The sequence below is a fragment of the Aythya fuligula genome, chromosome Z, assembly GCF_009819795.1.
Source record: "Aythya fuligula isolate bAytFul2 chromosome Z, bAytFul2.pri, whole genome shotgun sequence".
Classification (NCBI taxonomy): domain Eukaryota; kingdom Metazoa; phylum Chordata; class Aves; order Anseriformes; family Anatidae; genus Aythya; species Aythya fuligula.
Window position 1 is genome coordinate 27,732,935 of NC_045593.1, and position 21,698 is coordinate 27,754,632.

Below are 21,698 nucleotides of genomic sequence, written 5' to 3' on the forward strand. Positions count from 1 at the left end.
TATCCCACAACAAACTTATAATAAGTACACCACACTCAACATTTATTTGCAGTTACGCATCCACATTTAAAGTAACTATTAAGAGAATAAAGAAAATGTCAGTGTTTGGATGCTTCCAAAAATTCTCTAAGAGTGACAGAAGCAAAAATTTAAGTATTGGATGCCTATCAGTTACAGGTATTACACATCCATCAGTGCAGAGAAAGGGGGACCAGGGGTTGGGTGAGAAGGAATATACTGCTACACTATTCCATGGTCTATTTCAAAACAACTAGGTATATGCTCAAAAATTATTTCAAAATGTTACCTATAATATGCTAGACAACTAGATAGTTTTCTTTCACGTTCACCTTCCATACTAAATTAGGGTTGGTGGGAGGGAGGGAGGTAAACTGCAGTTTTTACAGTTAGAGAATACTGAAGGAAAATACATTGAGAATCTCTCTCCAATTTACCTCATGCTTCACATCACATGAATTTGCATCATTTTCAATTGTGTCATGTTATAATGACTAAACAATCATTTTCTTACAGGATAATTAGTTTTCAAACATGAAAAAAGATGAAAAGATTCTCAATTAGTAAATGAGAAACCTATCAAATTGTTAACAAATTTCTACTGAAGTATGGAAGGTGCTCTTCATACCAGAACGTGCCCTCTATAAATGCAAAAGAAACAAGCCTCAGAAATTCTTGTTCAGTTTGGTGACTGTTCCAATTTGGAAGGCAAAGCTGTTGGACAGAACACACGTGCCAATTTTAGATTTTTTTTTTTTTTTTTAAATTGTGACCAGGTATTAGAAATTGTACAAGATTTCTTTTATGTTGGTGGTAAAAGTGCCATCACAGATCTAGATCTTTGTGATCTCACGATTCAATAAAAGTACTTTTAAAAAAAGTACTTTTTTGAAAATTCTAAAAAATCTTTGTTATACATATGCCAATTGTATTTGTTTTAAACACTAGAGATATATACGCATGTCTTCATATGTATGTACTGTGTGTATATATTTAAATCACAGTAAAGTCTTTAGTGTCACCTATTAAATATGACAAACATACGCAGTAAATAAAATTGGAAGAATATTTCAAAATCAAACAGATGACAAATAAATATAGTAACTCTTAAAGAGGTGAACTTTCCAGAATCTAGATATATGATAGATGGTTTGCTGCAAGGCTGAGACTTGTAAGAGCTTCTGCAAAATAGAGTAAAAGCCAAATACATATCAATATAATCAGTTCTGGTGTGTTTCCTCTATGCAATTTTAAGAACTAAACAAACAAACAAACAAACAAAAAAAAAAACAACAAAAAAAAAACAAAACTGTAATTCCCTTCACCACAAATGGTTGAGTTTCTGGGTACCTGTGTTCTCTAACAACGTCTTTGGTGTGTTGGGTCTGTTAATTATTTCTACAAGCTGGTGCAACACCATCGGAATATAAGGCTGCATCTCTATACCTGAAATAGTCAAATACAAACATTCAGAAGAAAATGAACATTAATATATAATCTATATATATTTGACACATTTAATTTACAGTCAAGGACAAGGTTCCCAAAATAAAATTTAAGTTTTAACATGAAAGAATCATTAAAAATAAACAAAACAAAAACAGGCAAACAATGCTACATATGCAAAGATCCAAACTAAAAAAAAATCTTACCCATCTGGATGGAGATTTCCCCAATTGCCCAGGTGGCATTGTTACACACAGAAATGAATTCAGGGTTTAGGTTGGTTCCCAAGATGGGCATGAAATCAGCTAGAAAGAACAACATTTTTAAAGAAATCTCATCACACAACACAATCATCTTGTCCCAGAACTATAATACTACAGAAAAATAACATTCAAAAATAAAATAAAAATAATATGAGCCTACTTAAATACTTGGAAAGTGTAATGCATGAATTAATAAGAGCTGTATTTCTGCTACACATTGGATTAACGTGGATTTTGGAACCTAAGTAGATCAATGTAAATCTTTTCAAACTATGATTCTAAAATGCTTCTAATAGGCTTTACATTTTATGCAACTCTGTAAAACTTTTTTCGTCCCTTCCTTTAGCTGGGTAAGAGGGCAGAAGACAAAAACAACCCAACAAGTACTTGTAGTTTAATAACATTGTTGAATAGTCCTTGAATCTCTTGGATAGCTATGCATATAGCTGTGTTAACAAAAAAATGCTTAGAAGTCAATCACATCTATAGAAATTCCCATTTCTATAATTCTAATGTAACTACAGATTCTAATAAAAAATATGAAAGCTACTAATTCAGTGATTTATCAAATATATCAATTGTTCTAATTAAAGTTTATTTATTTTTCTGTATTCTTGCAGAACAAGCAGCTTTTACATTACAAAAAAATCAAGCACCAAAATGAACTTCTACCCTGTCTACAAAAGAACACATCTTTTAAACACATAGTTTGAAGGAGAAAAGACTACAGCCCCTTGCTGATAAAAGGAAAATGAAAACTTACACCACCATAACAAGGCAAGCCACAAAAAAAGGAACTTAATAACAGATAAATGAGTTTCTTATCAGTTTGTAAACAAGCTAACTTTAATATGCAAAAGAAACATACCGATGCAAGGCTTAACATGCTGAAAACATGCCTTTGTCAGATCACCTAACAATGCAAAAGAACTCTGCCGTACCTCAGGCATTTTATCCTAAAGAGGAAAAGAAAAAAAAAGACATTAATTCTAGAAGTGTTTTTGATTCTCTTAAAGAAAATACTTAGATTAAACAGGTTTCTCATCTCACCTGCATGCATTGGTACATTAGTGTCAGGATATTGCTGCGGGCCACTAGCTGTTCAATGTTGCCTCCCAGTCCTTCAGCTAAACCACTAAGTAAATCAAGAGCCACAATCATGAAGTCTTTATCTGGAGCCTCATATTGGTCTGGTTGAGCATTGTGCAACTGCCACAAATAAATATGCATTTTCAGAATGAGTATTACATTTTCTCAAGAGTATGCATAAAAATAAAAGTAAGGTTTATTTAGACATTAATGACTGCAGCTTCATTTAGACATTCTATGGTTAAACTACAGATTTCCCTGCCAGTCAGAACTTTACATAATTCATACGTTGTTTTAATGAGATATTCTGAAAACATTGGAATAGCAACAGAAAAATACCATGGCTTGTGCAAGGGTCTTCTGCACCAGATTTACACAACGCTGGTACACAGGTTCACAGTATGGAAGAAAGCCAGATTGCAAGGCAGTAGCAACTGACGACAGGCACTGAAATGTCAAAAAAAGAGAAAGAAGTTACAAACTTTCCTCACCTCCCCCAAGAGCCTTTTACTTGGGAGAGGTAAATTAACACATTAGTATTTAAAGCATATCCAATGCAACTGATTAAGTAAACACAACCTAGAAAGGCAGTATCTATTAGCTGACCCAAAGCAACTGTCAGCTAACTGCTACACTCTCAAACACAACAGCTGACAGAATTTCTCAGAAGCAGTATCTTCCCTCTTGTTAATTTTTAAGTATATACAAAGACATACAGCACTTACACTAAGCTTCAATATCTTGATTGTGTACAAGCCTTAACACTACCTAACATTATTTCATTTTCTATGAGTGTTTTCCTGCTTCACACCTGGAAAGTAGAGAGAACAGACAACACGGTTTGATTTATACCTTCAGGTTGTCTAAAAGTAATTTTAATGGAGGTATAAAAATAAAGTGAGAAGACAAAAATAAAAAGGGGTATTTTTTTTTTTTTTTTTAAAAAAAAAAGAATCCCAAAGAAAACACTCAAGAGTGGCAGAAAATAATCTAAGCTTTGTACTAAATATAATGACATTTCTTCAGTCACAAGATTTTCTTTCTACAATCAGAATATTTTATCTATAATAGAAAATTCCTTATGCCATCAGATTTTGCAGTCTCTCTTCCTAGTAGCAGCTTCTTTAAAACCTAAAACACTTTCTTCATAGAAGTAGTTGATAGATGATAGTCAAATTTTAACATTTACCTCTAATAAAGGGAAGAGATCTTTATCTTCATCCTTCAACATGTTCCACTTCTGGATTAATGGAGGCATAAGCATCTGAATATATTCCTGTTCAGGATGAAAATGCATCAGTTGCTGAAGCAGTTCATTGCATACTAATTTATTTCAAGGCCAGAAAAGTGATATATCAAGATCCACTTTATTTTTTTTCAGCAGAAAAAAAAAATGATTTGCTGTAAACCACTCTTTGTTGTAACATGTAGAAGCAGTTTAATATTAGAGTTTATAATTTATATTTTAAGATCATTTCAATGAAGCATGTAAATACATTTGGAAAGTGAATCTTTTCTTCCAGGGCTGTTTTCAGCATAGCAACTGTCAATAGCTGCTTAGGTTTTTACACATCTATATGATTACCACAGAACCTACGAAATACTTTACTTTTTAAACTAGCAATGCAGTCTGCCACCTGCTTTTCTCAACCAATTGACATTGCCCTCATGTTACAAACCCAATCACCCCATATACCTCAAACTCTTCCTCATGCAGCTAACCATCTATAAATAAAGTTTTTTTTTTTTTTTTTTAAATCTATCTATTAGGACAATCTTGCCCATTCTGAAACAAGCTGCTGCATCTTCACTGCCACTACTCAGTCATAAGGACATTGAGAAGGCATCCCTATCAGTGATGCTGCTCCCAGAAGGTATCCAAAAAGCCAGCTAATGCTGTGTCTAAAACTGCAATATTCTAAGTGACTGAAGAAAGTGTCAGCATCACCAGGAGTTCCCATTTAGCTTCCTCTAGGTGCTGTCAAATGTCAAATTGGCCAAGGCCAGAAGGAGGTTAAAAAAGAGGTCCTTAGATGGTATGGGATTTTGGATTGTAAGTAAAACACAATTACAAGAACCCAAGTTGATTTATTCTACTCTGTCTATGTCATGTGAAGTACTATAGAGAAAAACAGAATTTAAATATGCTTAAGAAAATGCATACAACATGTGAAATATGCACATTCTATTAACAAATGTACACTAAACACCCCCTACAGTTTTTGCGTTATCTGTGCTTTGGCTAAAGAATTTGGTGTTTATATATACATGTATATATTGCATGTCTGTTCTACTCTCAAGGAATTTCTAGTGGCAATATACCTCACTACATAGGAAAAAGATGACACACACAGCAGCTTAGCTAAACTGAAAGTAGTTACAAAAAAAGATTGGTCAGAAGAAATCAGCACACATTCCACCAATTCCTCTGAAGTCCCACTTAATATTTATATTGACATGCATGTCTCCCCTAAGCTGAAAAAATCTGAAAATGAAGTACAAAGGCATGACAAGAAGCACATTTCACAAGCCAATACACAGAACCTTTTATTCAAAATCATGAATACCTACATTGTGGTCAAATTACATACACTATGTATTCTACATGTAAATACTCAGTATCACTGAAACCTACACAGAAAATTTAGCATTTCTTTTTCTTAACATGTAAGGCATGCTACAAAAAACAATGAACCAACAATTTTTCAGTAAGTGTGTTTACAGAACATAAGGTATACTCACTGGTTTATTTAGATGATGACCTACAGAATCCGCTAGAGTTCCTATGGCATCATAAAGAATGAGCAGGTTTTTGTGCTGGTATTTACTAAATGCGAAGACCAAAGTGTCAAGTATATACGCAAGATAAGGAACAAGCTCTGTACAAGCCTCCTCTTCTAGAGTAGCAAAGGCACTGAGAAAGAAAACAAACCAAGAAAGCATACAGGTCAGGCCAGAGGTAACCTCAATCTATTTTGATTGAACACATAAGGGTTTAGGTCTTGCATTATGACGAATAAAATTCAAAAATATTCATGTAAAAACTGTTACATACACACAGGAAGCCCCTTCTGCACCCCCCAAGCATTACTGTATAGAAGTTATAATGTATTAACTAAAATTGTAGAAACCATAAAATTGTTTATTTCTGCTAAAACCAGCCCATTATATTTAATACATGCTGCAGTTGCACCCAGAAGCCCCAGTGCTGTTGTACCAGTACAACACCAACATCAGCCTGTACTTGCATCAGCTCGCTCACTGCATAGAAAAACAGGTACAGAATGACAAAGAAAACAAAATCAAACATGAGATGAATGACTTTAGCCACCCTCACTCAAAGCACACATCACAGCATCACTGAACCTTCTCAGCTCAAATTGTCAAGTGTGTGTGAACAATGGCATTAAAAAAAGCAGGACATGCTGCTTCAAGAAAACAATAAAAGGGAAAAAAAAAAAAAAGATACTAGCCTAGCTTGTGCCAACAAGATTATTAGCAGCCTGCCCCAGCTCTAAAAGAAGGCATGTATCACATTATGACGTGAACAATTCCCTACTGGCCTGTTGCCAAATAGAGAAATGCCTTTTCTTAACAGAATACAACTGTGAACAGTTTAAGTGGCTAGCATCATTACTTTTTAAATAAGTTATTACATTATTCTGAAGTATTATTTCAGAAAGGCATAGACTGTGAGCAGGAAAATGTGTTTCAATAAAATCTTTTTGGGCGCCCTCAGCTATAGGAACAGTTTCTTAATATCACAGCAATGGAAATCAGACAGCTGCAATGATGTGTAAGTCAGTGATGAAAACATATAGTATCCTGTGAGCAATTTGAAATATAGCAGACAATGATCTGTGCAGCTCTCCCCTGTATGGGTACGGTTTTTAGCTCCTCTCCAAGAAAAATCATTGTATCGCTATTTGTAAAGCTACTAAGTACATTTTGACCCCTAACAACTCTACATTTTCCTTAAAGTGGAACATCCCGGACTATTTTTAGCTGCAACAATATTTTTATGAGTCATTGCTGTAGAGAGAGCATTTCAAAAGTATGCTACAAATCTGAGTGAACTTAAAAAAAAATAAATTAGGTGTTCCATTATTTTTTAGTATTTCCATTTAATCTCTACCAACAGTAGAGATACTTTTCTCTTTTAATAGTTCCACCACCTATTGTGCATACTCCGTAAGCACTCGATGAGGGTTTTCCAACAATCGCAACACAGCTATGTTTAACTGTACGCATATTTCAGCCATGTTTTGGACAAGGAAAGCATGGACAGAAATCGGTTTTGCTGGTTTTGATTATTGTTTTAAACAGAATTTGTAAGCACATAATTCCTTGGATCCGCAAATTTGTGAAGTGAGAACTCAGATCACCATGCTCCTGTTCATTCTGGAAGGAACAGAAAGCTATTACTAAGAAAAGAGGGGCAAACATAAGCAGAAGTTAAAGCTGAAGAAATTTGCTAGCCAATTGTTTGAAAAAGTTTATAGACAAAAAAGATACAGTGCTTAAATATGCAAAAACAGTGCATTTCATTAAATTACTTGATTCTGATCTTAGGCAAGAACACATTTACCCCTTTAGTGCAAAGCTTAGCACGAGAACTCTGACCTCTGCCTTGAGACACTACTGAAATTTGAAAAGTAACAATTTTTTCAGGCATTAAGTGTGCAATCAGATGCAGATCTAATTCAGCTTTATGAAGAAACCTTCTTGGCAGTCTGCTGTGTCCTGCCCTGTACAAACTGACATGCAAAGCTTTATTTGTTGAACTTCCTGCAAAAGAGGTATACCTATTCCCATTCCATTATCATTCCATCCATTAATGGAAACATTAATTTTATTTTGTTCATAAAATACCAGCAGACAGGTGGGAGAAGGGAATCCTATCTCTCAGGATTTCCTTGCAAGAAAAAAAGGAATATCCATTGCAATAATAATGGTAACCCAAACGTTTTGGTAATACTGGGTTAAGTATAAACAACATTATGATAGGATAGTTTTCTATTTTCATCCGTGTTGACCTTATTCATAATCATATAAAAGCCTGTTAATGAAACTCCAAATGTTTAATTTCAACATGTGTCACAAGATGGTTTCTTTTACTGCAATGTACTATTTAGTTTGATGATTCATATACTCTGATATCAAACTGGACAAGAGAAATACAAATTAACTTTTAAAATCTTATTAGAACTGTGAGTAATTTGTGTTTGTTCCACACAAAGCTGCACCTACTCCAGCCTGAAAGAAATAAAAACAACATCAAGTGCTAAAAATGGAGTCATGCATTCATCAATAAAAGCATTAACATGACTTCCAATGAAAAAGCAGTGTCACAGACAGTGCTTTTTGGTTAAGCTTTGGCTCACCTGCAGGCAGCTTCTTGTACTCTCTTGTTGCTATCCAGGATACGCTTTAGCAACTCAGTCATTAATGGCTTCAAGTATGTGTCTGGGGGTTGACTAACTACCCAGTGTGCATAGCGACTCAGAGTCCAGCATGTAATGGAACGCACAAGAGCCTTTTTGTCGGAGAGGCACTGAATAAGGTGAGGGATCAGCTCAGGAAGATATGGAATCATACCCTGCATGCAGCCTGCAAAATAAAAATATAGCTATTGCAGTACCAGAATTAACAAAGAATCCTATTTCCTAAAAGGGACATCTTTTCATTCTCTATCGCATAATAATACATTTTAATATACAAAGCAAGTCTACTTAGTTTATGTTAAGTCCCAGAAAGAAACATTACCATGAACAATTAAACCTCCCCAGTGAAATTTCTATTTAACTGCACTTCTATTTCAGTGCTTCCCCAATCTCCAGAAATTCTGCTTTGTTAGGTAAAGAAGGAACACACAAATAAAATGAGTTTATGAGGCTTCAAGGTCCTAAATCAGTCTGCTGACAGTGACCAAAGCAACAAGTAGAGAAAGATTTGGCCTTGATAACAGATCATCACATCCTTAAAAAGGATTACTTCAGAATTTCAATTTTCTTCATGTTTTCTCCTAATATCACACAAACACTGACCAGCAATAAAAGCTGATCTTTCAAGTCAGAAAGGGCAGTAATTTACTAAGATTTACCAGAGGTACTACCTTTTACTTTGCTTGACTTGAAATCAAAACCAACAAAAAAAATCCTTAGCAACAAAGAAAAATTATATACACTAGTCACTGTGGGGGAAAAGAAAAAAAAAAAAAGATAAACCAGGCAGACATGGACCCAAAAGTATTCAATCTGCAAAAAGGACAGAGAAGATGGAAGTCTGGACAAAAGGCTAAGCCTTTAAGTACAAAGAAATGTAAGTTATTTTATTTGTTGTATTTAAACCAGAGAACTATCCAAAAAAAGTAGCTCAAAGAGAGCTAAGGAATGAATAAAAGTAATAATCTAAGTAAGTTAGTCTCCCAAACATGCATTAATTTGAAAATGAAAACTTTAAGAAATAACTACAGCCACCAAATAATAGATGTAGAAATTAATCACTGAAACCAAGATCAGTGGAAGACACATACTTGTTTGCACAGGTAAATATAAATAATCACAGACCTGCTTTAGAATCAGTCAAAAGTTTGGCAACCTGATATGCACTATTTGCCTTACCTTCAGCAATTGCTCCAAGAACAAGGATACCAGATTCTTTAACTACCCATTCAGGATGGAAGAGCAATTCCTTCAAAAGAGGCAAGATGTGTGGCAGAAGTTCATCACGAAATACATTGGCCAGGACATCTAGAGCAGCAGCAGAACATTTTCCTGAAGGAAATTAATAGCGTTAATCCCAGTTGCAGTTAGGCAGTATAATTCTCATTTTAACTTTCAGCTACCAGTGGGGTTTCAGGGCATTAGAAAGGACACCTCTATTTTGTTCCAGTCACTGATCCACTTTGCTCTGGTGTAAAGGTACAGCTCCTAAAAATCCAGTTTTGCAGCTCTTAAATACCAACTACAAATACATGCTCTGCAGATATTAACTAGCTGACAGGAACCATACCATTCTGTTGCAACACTCTATACACTACGTAATTCCAGGATGGCGTAACACCAAGGAAGAGAAAAGGTCTGTGATATGAATGTAACATACTTGAGAAACTAAGGAGAAATGGCCTAAAAACAAACAAATAAAAATCAGTGTTTGATTCAAACAAATTCAGCCATGATCCATGTCTCAAAGAAAAATCATTGGCCTACAGACTGAAAAGAATTTCAGGCCCATGCTCTGAATGTATACCACACTCATATTTTTTGATGCACTAAACAGGAACAACTTGAAATTAGTTTGAAAGTTTTAACCCTACATTTGTAGAAATAAAAGCTCATAAAAGAAAAATCAGGAACACCTTCAAAGCACAATTCAGAAATCCTTACTCTATTTTTCTGCTGTAGTGTCGTCATGCCTAGAAAAATAACACTATGGCTGTTTTATGAAGAATGTGTGCATTACAGAACTTATGCTGTACTGTTTTGCTTATTATGATCTCAGTTCCTTCTTAATCTGTCAGAAAGGTTCTAACTGGAATATACTAGACAAGTATTAGGCAAAACATACATACCATATCTAACATGCAAAAATCCTAAGCTAGACCTAAACTGCTACTGGGCCCAGATAGGATACAAGTTTCAGCTGGGAGGTAGCAACTACTGAAACAGATAAAACCTTCTGCTCTGCTCTTACATGAGGTCAAAATATTAGCATGAAACAAAGAAGAACCTTCAAGTTAGAGAAGATTTCAAGTGAAAATCAATACTAAACAGCACAAACTCCCAAAGATGAGCACTTGCACCTATCAGCTAAGACTGTTTCAGCTTTCTACTAGAGAAAAAAGGACTGCTCCTATGATTAATTAACAGGTATCATTAGTAAGCAATACTGCTAATAGCCAGGTTGCACTGATGATTCCTCTGTTTGAATACAAAGTCAAATATAGAACACTGGTAAGGAATAGGGGACACAATTCTGAACTTCAGATAACCCAAATTCTCTCAAAGTCCAGGTGACATATTTCAGTCACAGTTCCCCAGCTGTTCTGTTCTTCCTCTTTCAGGCCACCACTCCTGGTCAGCTTTAGCTTCCTCACCGTCTTAACTAAACCTCTTACCACAAAGTATTCTGTCAATTTCAGCTACGCTTTTCATAGCTGAAGAATAACAGAAAATATGTATTTAATACTGAAATCTCTACACACAACAGTGACAAGAACACCAGGAGTCTAGAACTATGTATTTTTTAAGATACTTTACAAAAATAAGCCGCTTATGTCAATATTTTCTTCATAATTCTAAAAAATTTGGTTAAGTCTCAATTTTTTATTTTGATCCCTAAGCTTCAAGGTACACTCATCTGTTATGAAAACTCAGGACTTTTTAAGAAAAAATGTTTATGTGGATGTGTCTCAATAATGAAAAAGTGGCTCATTAAGGAAAAAAAAGGTCTAATTTATATATCTCATTATACAGCAAGAAGAACAAAACTGGGAAAGAATAGGTTAGGGTGTATAGCTTGAGAAGTTTTTGAACCCAATCTGAGACAGCCAACAAAATCAGGTATTTTATTCCTATACCTTCTGAGAAGTTGACTGGAGTAGTTCAAAATCATGTTATGAAGTTGTCAAAAAAAAAATCTACAGTGTGATTTCCTATTTATATAAGTAAATCTATTTGTAGACTGTCCAGATTCAAAAAGAACACGTTTTAATCAAACCAATCCATGCCAAGAAACATAAGTTTCTAATGGTACCAAGAAATTATACTTCCTCATTTTGTTATCCAACATCTTCTGGATCATAACCGAGAAATCAGCTCTTGGATTCTTCTTCTTGGATTCACCTTTTAAGGTGGTGAGCAGCAGAACCAAGAAAACGACAAGAGTGGCAGCTACAGATTTATCTCATGTGGAAGCAGACAGAAGACAAATCCTTGCCTGTTCCAGAATGAGGCTACTTTTAAAAAGTATATTTAAGCCTCATTTGACAGAATTCTGCTTGCTATGAACGAACTAACAAACTATACACATATACACGCACATGTATATATGTTAAAAAATACGTAATTTGTGGCATTGCCTTTCCTTACCATATGACCAATTGGCTTAAAGATCCTACGACATACACATGCACAGACCACCAGAACAGTCATTTCCTCACAGCTATCTGCTCTCTTTGTAATTCTGGTGCTCTGCTCTGCTCAGAAGCAAGTTTCTCACATGTAAAAAGAAACACTGGTAACAGCTGTCAGTAGTAGCATGTTCAAATGGAGGAGGGAGGGGAGAACCACAAATACCAGTTTTGGAGTGGAGACTGAACTAAAAGAAAGCATTATTAAGCTTCTCCCAGTTATGATATCTACATTTTTTTTAAGCTAAATAGGTGATCCATGATTTGCATTTTGTAGAATTAAAGTCCAAAGCATCTATTAAACTGTACAGGTTTATAGCCCCATGTGCCATATTCACAACTAAAAATAAGCTTACTGATAATCTAAATATCATCTAAAAGAACTACCCCAGGAAAAAAAAAAAATTACAACATCCCTCCTGTCCAAACCACAGGAATTTTTTTTCCTATTCTGAAGTAAAGCCTCTGTATTTCTATACACAAAGTCTTCTTTTTACTGTGGTTCTGGTATTATGCAAGTAACTGTATTTTAAAAACATTTTACACATCACTTTGACGTACTTAAATTCCAGTCAGAAATAGTATCATCATCATCAAGTTCATCATCGTCATCATCATCATCTTCAATACCATCCTCTTCATGTTGCTGAGCCACAGTCCGTGAACGATGAAAACGAGGTCTAATGTCCTGTTCACTATCTGGAATAGCTTCATCTTCTTCAACATCCCCCTGTCATCAAGATGTTTTCATTAGTGCCATTATACTATTCAAGGAATTTAGGAATGTAGTGTGTATCATTCCAATTAACAGCTCAGAAACTAACCAGATATTCCTACAGAATAAAAGAAATTGGTGCTCACCTTCAGCAAAATAATATCTATCTCTGAATATTTCATACCATTCACCAGCACAGGTATCAACCTACAAAGAAGTATTGATACATGTCAAAATAACACATATTAAGAATGAAAAATTTCACTTAGTAAGGCCACAATTTTGTTTGTAATCCTTCCTCCCCAACAAAAAATCCGCAAAAAACAACAGCCTGATAACAAAAGCTAGGACAAATACAATACAAAGACAAATAGCATTTCATGATGCTAATCAGTACTTGTAATCTGAAATAGTGTTATTTTAAAATAACAGTCTTTTTAACTAGCGGTAGCCAGATGGCACAACTGAGTTTTACCTTTCTGTCATAAGATGAAACTTATTCTGAAGCACCTTTCACAAATTAAATCTAAAACTTTTCAGCAAGTACTTGATAAACAAGTACTAAGTTGGCTCTCACCAACAGCACATGAGCATTTATTTACTCGTGTCTGAAGTCCCTACCTCACTATTCCTAGAAGATACAAGTCTAACTGCATTAAGTTCTCCTAACATATGTGAAACCATGTATTACAAGACCAATCAAGCTATTAATGAAATCATCATGGACTGAGCCAGCACTAGTGACAGACTGAATCCATGTAAATTCTACAACTGAGAAGTATTCTTGTTCAGTGTTTTAATCTTATGTCTCTCCAATTGCTTATGAAAGTAAGTTTCACTGAACTTTATATATTTTAATTGCTTCACATCTAAAATGACAATTTCTACTGAAAAGAATGCATGTCTTCTCTCCACATCTTGTCTGGAAAAACAGACAGAACTACCATAGTACTTTCAAAAACTTTCCATGGGTGCATTAAGCGAAGATTTTTTTTTTTTTTTTTAAATGTGAACACTAAAGATTTTGTTAATTATCACAGAACACTTTAAAATTAATCAGGAAAAAAGTTACGATCAATGTTATGGACATGTAGACATTTAAGTCTCAGATGTGGATATTCATTCCCTTCCAGCCTAAGTGTAAGTGATGGTGTAATTTTATCAATTTCTTTATAAAGACAATCATTGGCATGACTATACACACAGAAGGATTGCACTGTGACCCCCAGATTAGCAGTTGTCTAGGCTACTTGTTTGTGTATACCATGATACACCAGATATTAGACAATGTCACGTGGAAATGTTTGTTTCAGCTTAAATGCATTAACAGTGCATCTTAGCGTCCATCTGATGTTTAGCAGACAACTTTATAGTGACCACAGTACACAGATGCACCAAAGTGACAGATTGCATCTAAAACTAGCTGCGTCTGAAACATACAATTCTCTTCAATGAACTCTGTGCCACAAACATTTTTACTCCGCACAATAACTAAGCTAGGGAAAAATTCTTCTAAGCATGCTGTAGGATAGGTACAGTCTTTATAAGAGTCAAGGAAGAGTCAATTGAAGTTTCAAGATGACTATTTCAAAAACAAGTTGTAAATACTTATACTTACTTAGTAAGATGCCGACATAAGACATCCTTACAAATGGGTTGTTCAGCCAAAGTCAGCCAAAACTCACAAGCCTCCAAAGCAACATTTTCATCATGGTCCTGGGTCCTTAGAAGCATGTACTTCACCATACAGAAAGAAATTACTTGTATTAGTTCTAAGTGACAAGAAGAAGCTACTAATATTGCAAACTGTGTTCACAAAAACCGAGTATGTCACCACAGTAATATTGTTTCTTTGTGGGGAGGGGAAGAGAGTTAAAAGACTACATAAGGCTAGAGAATTTGAGAATAAACTCAGAATAAAATGAGACTTCTTTCTTAATCCTAGATGATATACACTCTATATTTCTTTATAGCTTAAGAAAGAACATTGAGAGAACAAGTCCTCTGGAGAACAAGTCCTACGAGGAGCAGCTGAGGGAGCTGGGCTTGTTCAGCCTGGAGAAGAGGAGGCTCAGGGGCGACCTTATTGCTCTCTACAGGTACCTTAAAGAAGGCTGTAGCGAGGTGGGGGTTGGTCTGTTCTCCCACGTGCCTGGTGACAGGACGAGGGGGAATGGGCTTAAGTTGAGCCAGGGGAGTTTTAGGTTAGATGTTAGGAAGAACTTCTTTACTGAAAGGGTTGTGAGGCACTGGAACAGGCTGCCCAGGGAAGTGGTGGAGTCACCATCCCTGGAAGTCTTCAAAAGACGTTTAGATGTAGAGCTTAGGGATATGGTTTAGTGGGGACTGTTAGCGTTAGGTCAGAGGTTGGACTCGATGACCTTGAGGTCTCTTCCAACCTAGAAATTCTGTGATTCTGTGATTATTACCAAGAAACTATGGACAGAGACTAAAGATAATAAAAAACAGTTTCCTTTGATTTTTTTTAACTGACCCCTCTTCACTTTTGAATAGAGTACAACTATACACTTTAAAATAACTTTTAATCCCAGTGCCATAACAAGCTTCCAAAAATTGATTATGAGACAATTTAAATAAGTAGAAGCCCTAATAGGAAAAGAAAAAAAAACAACTCACATTTTTCAAGCCTGAATAGTAATTCATAGATTACCAAATCTGTAAATCTTGCTATGAACCTTTAATCCCCCTTAAATAAAAAATAATCAAATACCTGCATAACTAGAAAATGTAAGTATACCATTGCTGCATCAGCTTCTTACAGACAGCTGCCAGAACAACGAAGGGAAGATGCACGCAACAACCAAAATAGTAATTTTTGTGCTCCTCCATGCTGGCATTGAGGCAAGTTTTGTTTAACATTTTTATTAATGATCTTGATGAGATGATCGAGTGTACCCTCTGATGACACCATGTTAGGCATGAGTATCGATCTGCTTGCATGTAGGAAGGCTCTGCAGCGGGATCTGGATAGGCTGGATCAATGGACCACACCCAAATGTAGGGCATTCAACAGGGCTAAATGCGGGGTGCTATAGTTGGGTCATAACAACCTCATGCAGGAGTCTAAGCTTGAGGAAGAGCAGGTGAAAAGTCTCCTGGCAGAAAAGGTCCTTGGGGTGCTGGCTGACAGCCCTCTGAACATGAGCCAACAGTGTGGCCAGGTGCCAAGAAAACCAACAGCATCCTGGCTTACATAAGAAACAGCGGGTCCAGCAGGGCCAGGGAAGCAATTGTCCGTCTGAACTTCGCTCTGGTGAGGCTGCACCTTGAGCACTGTGTTCAGTTTGGGCGCCTCACTACAAACAAGACACTGAGGTACTGGAACGTGTTCAGAGAAGAGCAACATGGCTGGTGAAGGAACTAGAAAACAAGACACATAAGGCATGGCTGAAGGAACTGGGGTTGTTTAGCCTGGAGAAGAGGAGGCTGACGGGAGACCACATTGCCCTCTGTAACTACATTAAGGAAGTTGTAGCAAGTTGGGCACCAGCCTCTTTTCTCAGGTGGAAAGTGACAGGACACAAGGCAATGGCCTCAGGTTGCACTAGGAAAGGTTTAGATTGACTATCAGGAAGGATTTCTTCATGGAAAGACAGGTTAAACATTGGAACAGGCCGCCCGGGGCAGTGGTGGAGTTCCTCCTCCTTAGAGGTATTTAAGAGTGGTATGTGTGGATGTGGTGTTTTGGGACATGTTTTAGTCGTGGCCTTGGTAGCTTTTAGGTGGATGGTTGGAATTGATGATCTTGAAGTTCTTTTCCAGCCTAAATGATTCTGTAACTCTACTAATTTTAGAAGCCTCACAGAAACTCTTGCACCTACCTCTCCTCATACATGAATTTAAAACAAGCAAAAGAAATCCTTCAGTTACTTCCGAATACCATTTTCTCCCCCCTCAATACAGAGAACTCTTTTTTATCCTTATGCATTTCAAGGATGCAAGATTTTCCATGGACACACCCCTTTCTACAGAATTAAACAAAACTGCAAGCTTTTTCTAAGGGTTCGCTATTGTGACTAAGAACTAACAGAAATACCACTCTGTTCTGAGTTATCGTCAAATTATAGCTTGGAAAAGATGAAAAAACCCTACTACTACAAGCAAGGATTCATTAGTGCAACTGAAATTTGCACTAATTTAGGATTTTCCACTAGAGACCTTAAAAATCTGCTATTTTGTTCCATTCAGTCATTTGTCAAGAAAATGAAAAAAGTAACAAGTAGTAATCTGTTTGAAGGCACTCCTCACACTGCCATTTCACCTTTAAGTATACATTATATATATATATATATATATATTCTAGCATGCTGCTTACATGTATATGTAAATATTGTAACATGCTGCTTAAAGTTAAATAATTGTTGATTAAAAAAGCTACTTACACACTCAGTGGTATAAGGTAACTATATACACAGTCTAGAAATCATAGTAAGAACAGTGATTCTAGTAACAAAGCAAAATGTGGGAAGGGTAACTGAAGATTTTGTTTAATATTACCATGCTAAATTTCAACAAGTACTTTTAACGATAAGCTATAAAATTCTGACTTTAGGCAATGGAAATTGTTGCTTCATAACTGCAAATTACAAAACAGTGCAGGAAGATTATTCAATACAGTTCTGTGTACTTCATAATGTAAACAGCATTATGACAATCTTGTTAAGCCAAACCATCAAGAAAAGAATGGCAGAATACAAAAAGCATTAAGAGCACATCCTTTGAGAAGTAACAGATGCATCTTTGTCTGAAGAAAGCAACAGGATGCACATCTTATGACTTATGACAAGCTGAGTTTCTGTGTTATCACTTCATATCATCCATACACTATTCATTCATCACAAGCAATCTCATTATGTATTGTATGATAAAAAAAATCAGGATTTCTACTGATAGAGAACTTATGATCCACATGTTTGGATAAATATTGGCTGTGAACATCAAAGTGTATTCTAATCATGGAAAACTGTTAGGTCTACTCTTGATATATCCTGTAACCAAGTTTTCAGACAAAAACAAAAAATGAAAAACCAAAACCCATGCATCTGCTTCTGCTCACCTCTAAGCACACATTCAGAAAGCCCACTGAAACACACACTCAGCTATTCCTTTATGCTTCAGTAATTTGGTATGCAAGTTATTACTAAACTTGTCAGCCTTAAAAGCACAATACTGCATAAGATGACGTGTCTTTGGATCATTAACATTCTTAATCATTTTAAAATTGCTTCTGCATTAGCATGAAAAACAGCACATGGATACATGTTTTATCTTTTTTTTAAGACTGCCTGGACTTACTCAGAGTAGCCACCATCAGCAGCTTGGAGGTAGTCAAGCTTCAGAGGGCAAACACTACTCAATTAAATACTAAACAGTAGTCACAGTTTGGGGCGTATCAAGATGCAAACAGAACTGTGGAAATCAGTAACTATACATGGTAGTCTCAACACTGAAAAAAGTCTAGACTTCATTATAGAACAGAAATTCATGACAACTGCCTTTTGCAGAGAGGAATCTGTTAAGATTTCCCAATAACAAAATATGAAGTATAATGAGAATACAATCTTTGAACTTCTGGTCGGTGACACTATTGCTACCTGCAAAGGCCTGAATCTTTAGAGGGTGAAGAGCAAGACAATATTGCTCTCATCACCACATCTTTATTGTCAAAAAAAAATAAAAATCTAAAGAGCCAATAATCTTTGCTTGTCCTATACTACAAGAGAACACATCTTGTACTGGTGATGTGGAATTCCAGATAACAAACTAAATGACTAGACACCACACCAAGGCTGTCACCTGCTTCACTAATCCCTAGTGGAAGCTGGTGTCCAAGAAAAAAAAATTCCATGTTGTCTGGACCTAGCCCTGTTGGAATATGACACTGGGTTGTGAACCACTGTTCACATGAAATCTGGCTGACTGACCTTAGCTATATTTTAAGTCTGGCAAGCAGCATATGTGAAGGCTACCTGGAAACTGCCGATATTTCCCGGAAATGTGGAAATTACTCAATTCAAACAGCTGAGAGGGGGAGTGGATGGGAAGAAGCTTACTAGTGCAGACTTGCTTGCCAGTTGACTAATCTAGAATGGTAACGGAACTATCAAACAGCATTAACTTCTACAACCAAATGCAATGGGAGGCAACTTTGTTAGCAGCCCAAATAGCATCTCAGCTACACAGCAAAACATGCCTTATCCCATGATCAACACATGCAGACAAAAGAGTGACAGCTTCAATGTGTAAACTGTGGCAATATCAGTACTAAAACTAAGATTTGCAGCGTGATCTTGTAACATCAGTTGTTCCTGATGAGCAGACAGAACCTCTTGTGTTCCATTTTCTTTCCATTGCCTCTGGTCCTGTCACTGGGCATCACTAGAAAGAGCCTGGCTCTTGTCTCTTTTGCACCTTTCCTTCAGAAATTTATACACATTGAAGACATTCCCACTGAGCTTTCTCTTCCCTAGGCTGAACAGTCCCACATTTCTCAGCCTTCCCTCTTAAGTGAAGGGACTGCAGCACCTCTCCATCTCTGCGGCCTTTTGCTAGACTCTCTCAAGTATGTCCATGTCTCTCTTGTGCCTGAGGAGCCGAGAATGGGACACAGCACTTGAGGTGCAGCCTAATTGGTGCTGAGCAGAGGGGAAAGCTCACCTCCCTTGACCTGCTGAAAATAATTTTGGCTAATGCAGCTAAGAATACTGTTAGGCTTCATATCGGCAAGTGCACATTACTAGTTCATGTTCAAACCAGAGTAGACCAGGACTTCCAGGTCTTTTTCTGCAGAGCTACTTTCCCAGCTGGGTGGCCCCCAGCACATACTTGTGCATGGAGTTCTTCCTCCTCAGGTGCAGGACTTGTCACTTCTCCTTTATGAACTTCATGAGGTTCCTGCCAGCCTACCTCTTTAGCCTGCAGAAGTCCTTCTGTATGGCACCATGGCCCTACTGTGAGTCAGCCACTTCCCCCAGTCCTGTGTCATCAACAACTTTACTGAGGGTGCACTCTACCCCACTGTCTAGATCATTAATGAAGATGTTAGACAGGACTGGGCCCAGTATTGATGCCCCAGGTACCCCTCTCGTTACTGGACTCTGAGTAGACTTTGCACCACTGACCATTAACCTATGGGTCCAGCCTTTCAGCCTGCTTTTGATCCACCTCACTGTATGCTCAACCAGCCCATACTTCAACAGCTTGGCTATGAGGATCTTATGTTGGGACAGTTTCAAAGGCCTTACTGAAGTCCAGGAAGACTATCTACTGCTGCCTCATCCATCACATTGGTCATTTCACTATACAAGTTCATCAGGCTGGTAAAGCATGAATTCCCCTTGGAGAATTCATGCTGACTATCCTGGTGATTTTCTTGTCCTTCACAGGCCTGGAAATAGTTTCCAGGATTATCTGTTTTATCACCTCCCCAGTGAAAAGCATTCCCTGGAAATGCTTTCTATTTGTTATTTCTGCAACCCCAAATTGGTTTCATCATGCAGTGAAGGAAATGAGACTCACCTCAACTATACTAATCATATGAGGAAGAAGGCGATCCATTCGAACTTCCAGCAACATTACCAGAGCACGACAAACATTTTTGCGTACTTCAGGCTCCTCATCAGTAGCCAGCGCAAAAAGATTCTGTTGGAAATTAATACCAGTTAAAGTCTTAATTTGCCTAGTTCATGTTGCATTTAAATTTATATTAATAGCAAACTGAAGTAGCCAAATATGCAATTCTGTTACCTTTCCCACGCCTCAGAATACCCTGTTACTTCTTAGAGATACTTGCTTTTAGCAAATAGCATTTTCAGATTCTCAGTGTGCATAGTACACATGACGAAAACACTTGGCAATATTAGACCCTGGCACAAGAACATTATTCCCTGGCTTTTTAATTTTTCCATAAACACAAATGAATTTCTAAAGCAATGCTTCTGTATGTAACAGCAGCAAATGAAATACTACAGATAACCTAAAGCACCACCCTTCTTGCTCATGTTCAATAGTCGTCTTAAAAAGACACTCATCACTCAGACAGATTAAATGACATGATGATCCCTGTACTGAGCTCTCTCCATCACAGTTAAGTAACAGACTTGTCTCATTACTTTTTATACCTTTATGCAAAAAAAGTAATGCAAAAAAAAAATCCTCTAATTATGAAAAGGAAACACCTTTAAAACTACTACTTTTTATATCAGAAACTAAGAACAGTAAGCCAGAGGTAAGTGGCAGTTGTAAAACATTATTCAAAGCTCTTGAAAGAACAGGCATTCAATTTGACTTAATCCCCCCCACCACCAAGAATGCATACCCACCTCAATAAAAGAATCTATGTGCATCATAAGAGCTTGCGTTCTGCTGATGATAAATTGATTGACGCATGCAACAGCGTGAGATCTAGAACAATCAAAATTTACATTTTTGTGATTTAAAACCTTTTTCGAAACCATACGTAGGCATCAAAAAAAATCAGAATCAAATCACATTGACCAAAGATCACCTAGAAGCAAGACTGAAAAAAATCTGTCCATCTACAGTATTACCAAGGAAAACTAAGTACCACCTTATACTCCAATACACCTAATAAATATGTAAAAATCAGAATGTAAAGTAAATAAAAACCAGAGCAGGATGACTATGTCTGGCACACTTGTTCCTAGCAGCATGGAAGGATGTTCTTTCTGAGCGTATTATGATTATTGATCTCCTCCACTACCAACAATTACATAAAAGTCAACATGGTGAAATTTTAATATGCCCTTCTTCACTTTTAAGTATCATTTATTTTTTTTTCCTGATGAGCAGATAAAACCTCCTGTGTTCCAGTTTCTGTCCATTACCTTTTGTTGTGTCACTGGGCACCACTAGAAAGAGCCTGGCTCTGTCTTCTTTGCACTTTCTCTTCACGTATTTAGACACACTGGTGATATTCCCACTGAGCCTTCTCTTCCCTAGGCTAAACAGACCCAGATCTCTCAGCATTTCCTCACGGGAGAGGTGCTCTAGC

At 36.7% G+C, this 21,698-nt stretch overlaps 1 protein-coding gene across 2 annotated transcripts in view; it reads right to left on the minus strand.

Annotated features, from left to right (window-relative positions):
- Positions 1-21,698, minus strand: part of TNPO1 (transportin 1) — a 56,629-nt gene that overhangs the window by 9,930 nt on the left and 25,001 nt on the right. For both annotated transcript variants that reach the window (XM_032205371.1, XM_032205370.1), the window contains exons 7-20: positions 21,007-21,088; positions 20,204-20,326; positions 14,283-14,401; positions 12,811-12,871; positions 12,511-12,679; positions 9,440-9,592; positions 8,201-8,426; positions 5,559-5,730; positions 4,006-4,092; positions 3,156-3,263; positions 2,778-2,936; positions 2,596-2,683; positions 1,671-1,769; positions 1,369-1,464 (exon numbers count right to left, since the gene is read on the minus strand). In XM_032205371.1, coding sequence (XP_032061262.1) covers positions 1,369-1,464; positions 1,671-1,769; positions 2,596-2,683; positions 2,778-2,936; positions 3,156-3,263; positions 4,006-4,092; positions 5,559-5,730; positions 8,201-8,426; positions 9,440-9,592; positions 12,511-12,679; positions 12,811-12,871; positions 14,283-14,401; positions 20,204-20,326; positions 21,007-21,088 — 1,742 coding nt within the window. The remainder of the gene's footprint in view (positions 1-1,368; positions 1,465-1,670; positions 1,770-2,595; positions 2,684-2,777; positions 2,937-3,155; positions 3,264-4,005; positions 4,093-5,558; positions 5,731-8,200; positions 8,427-9,439; positions 9,593-12,510; positions 12,680-12,810; positions 12,872-14,282; positions 14,402-20,203; positions 20,327-21,006; positions 21,089-21,698) is intronic.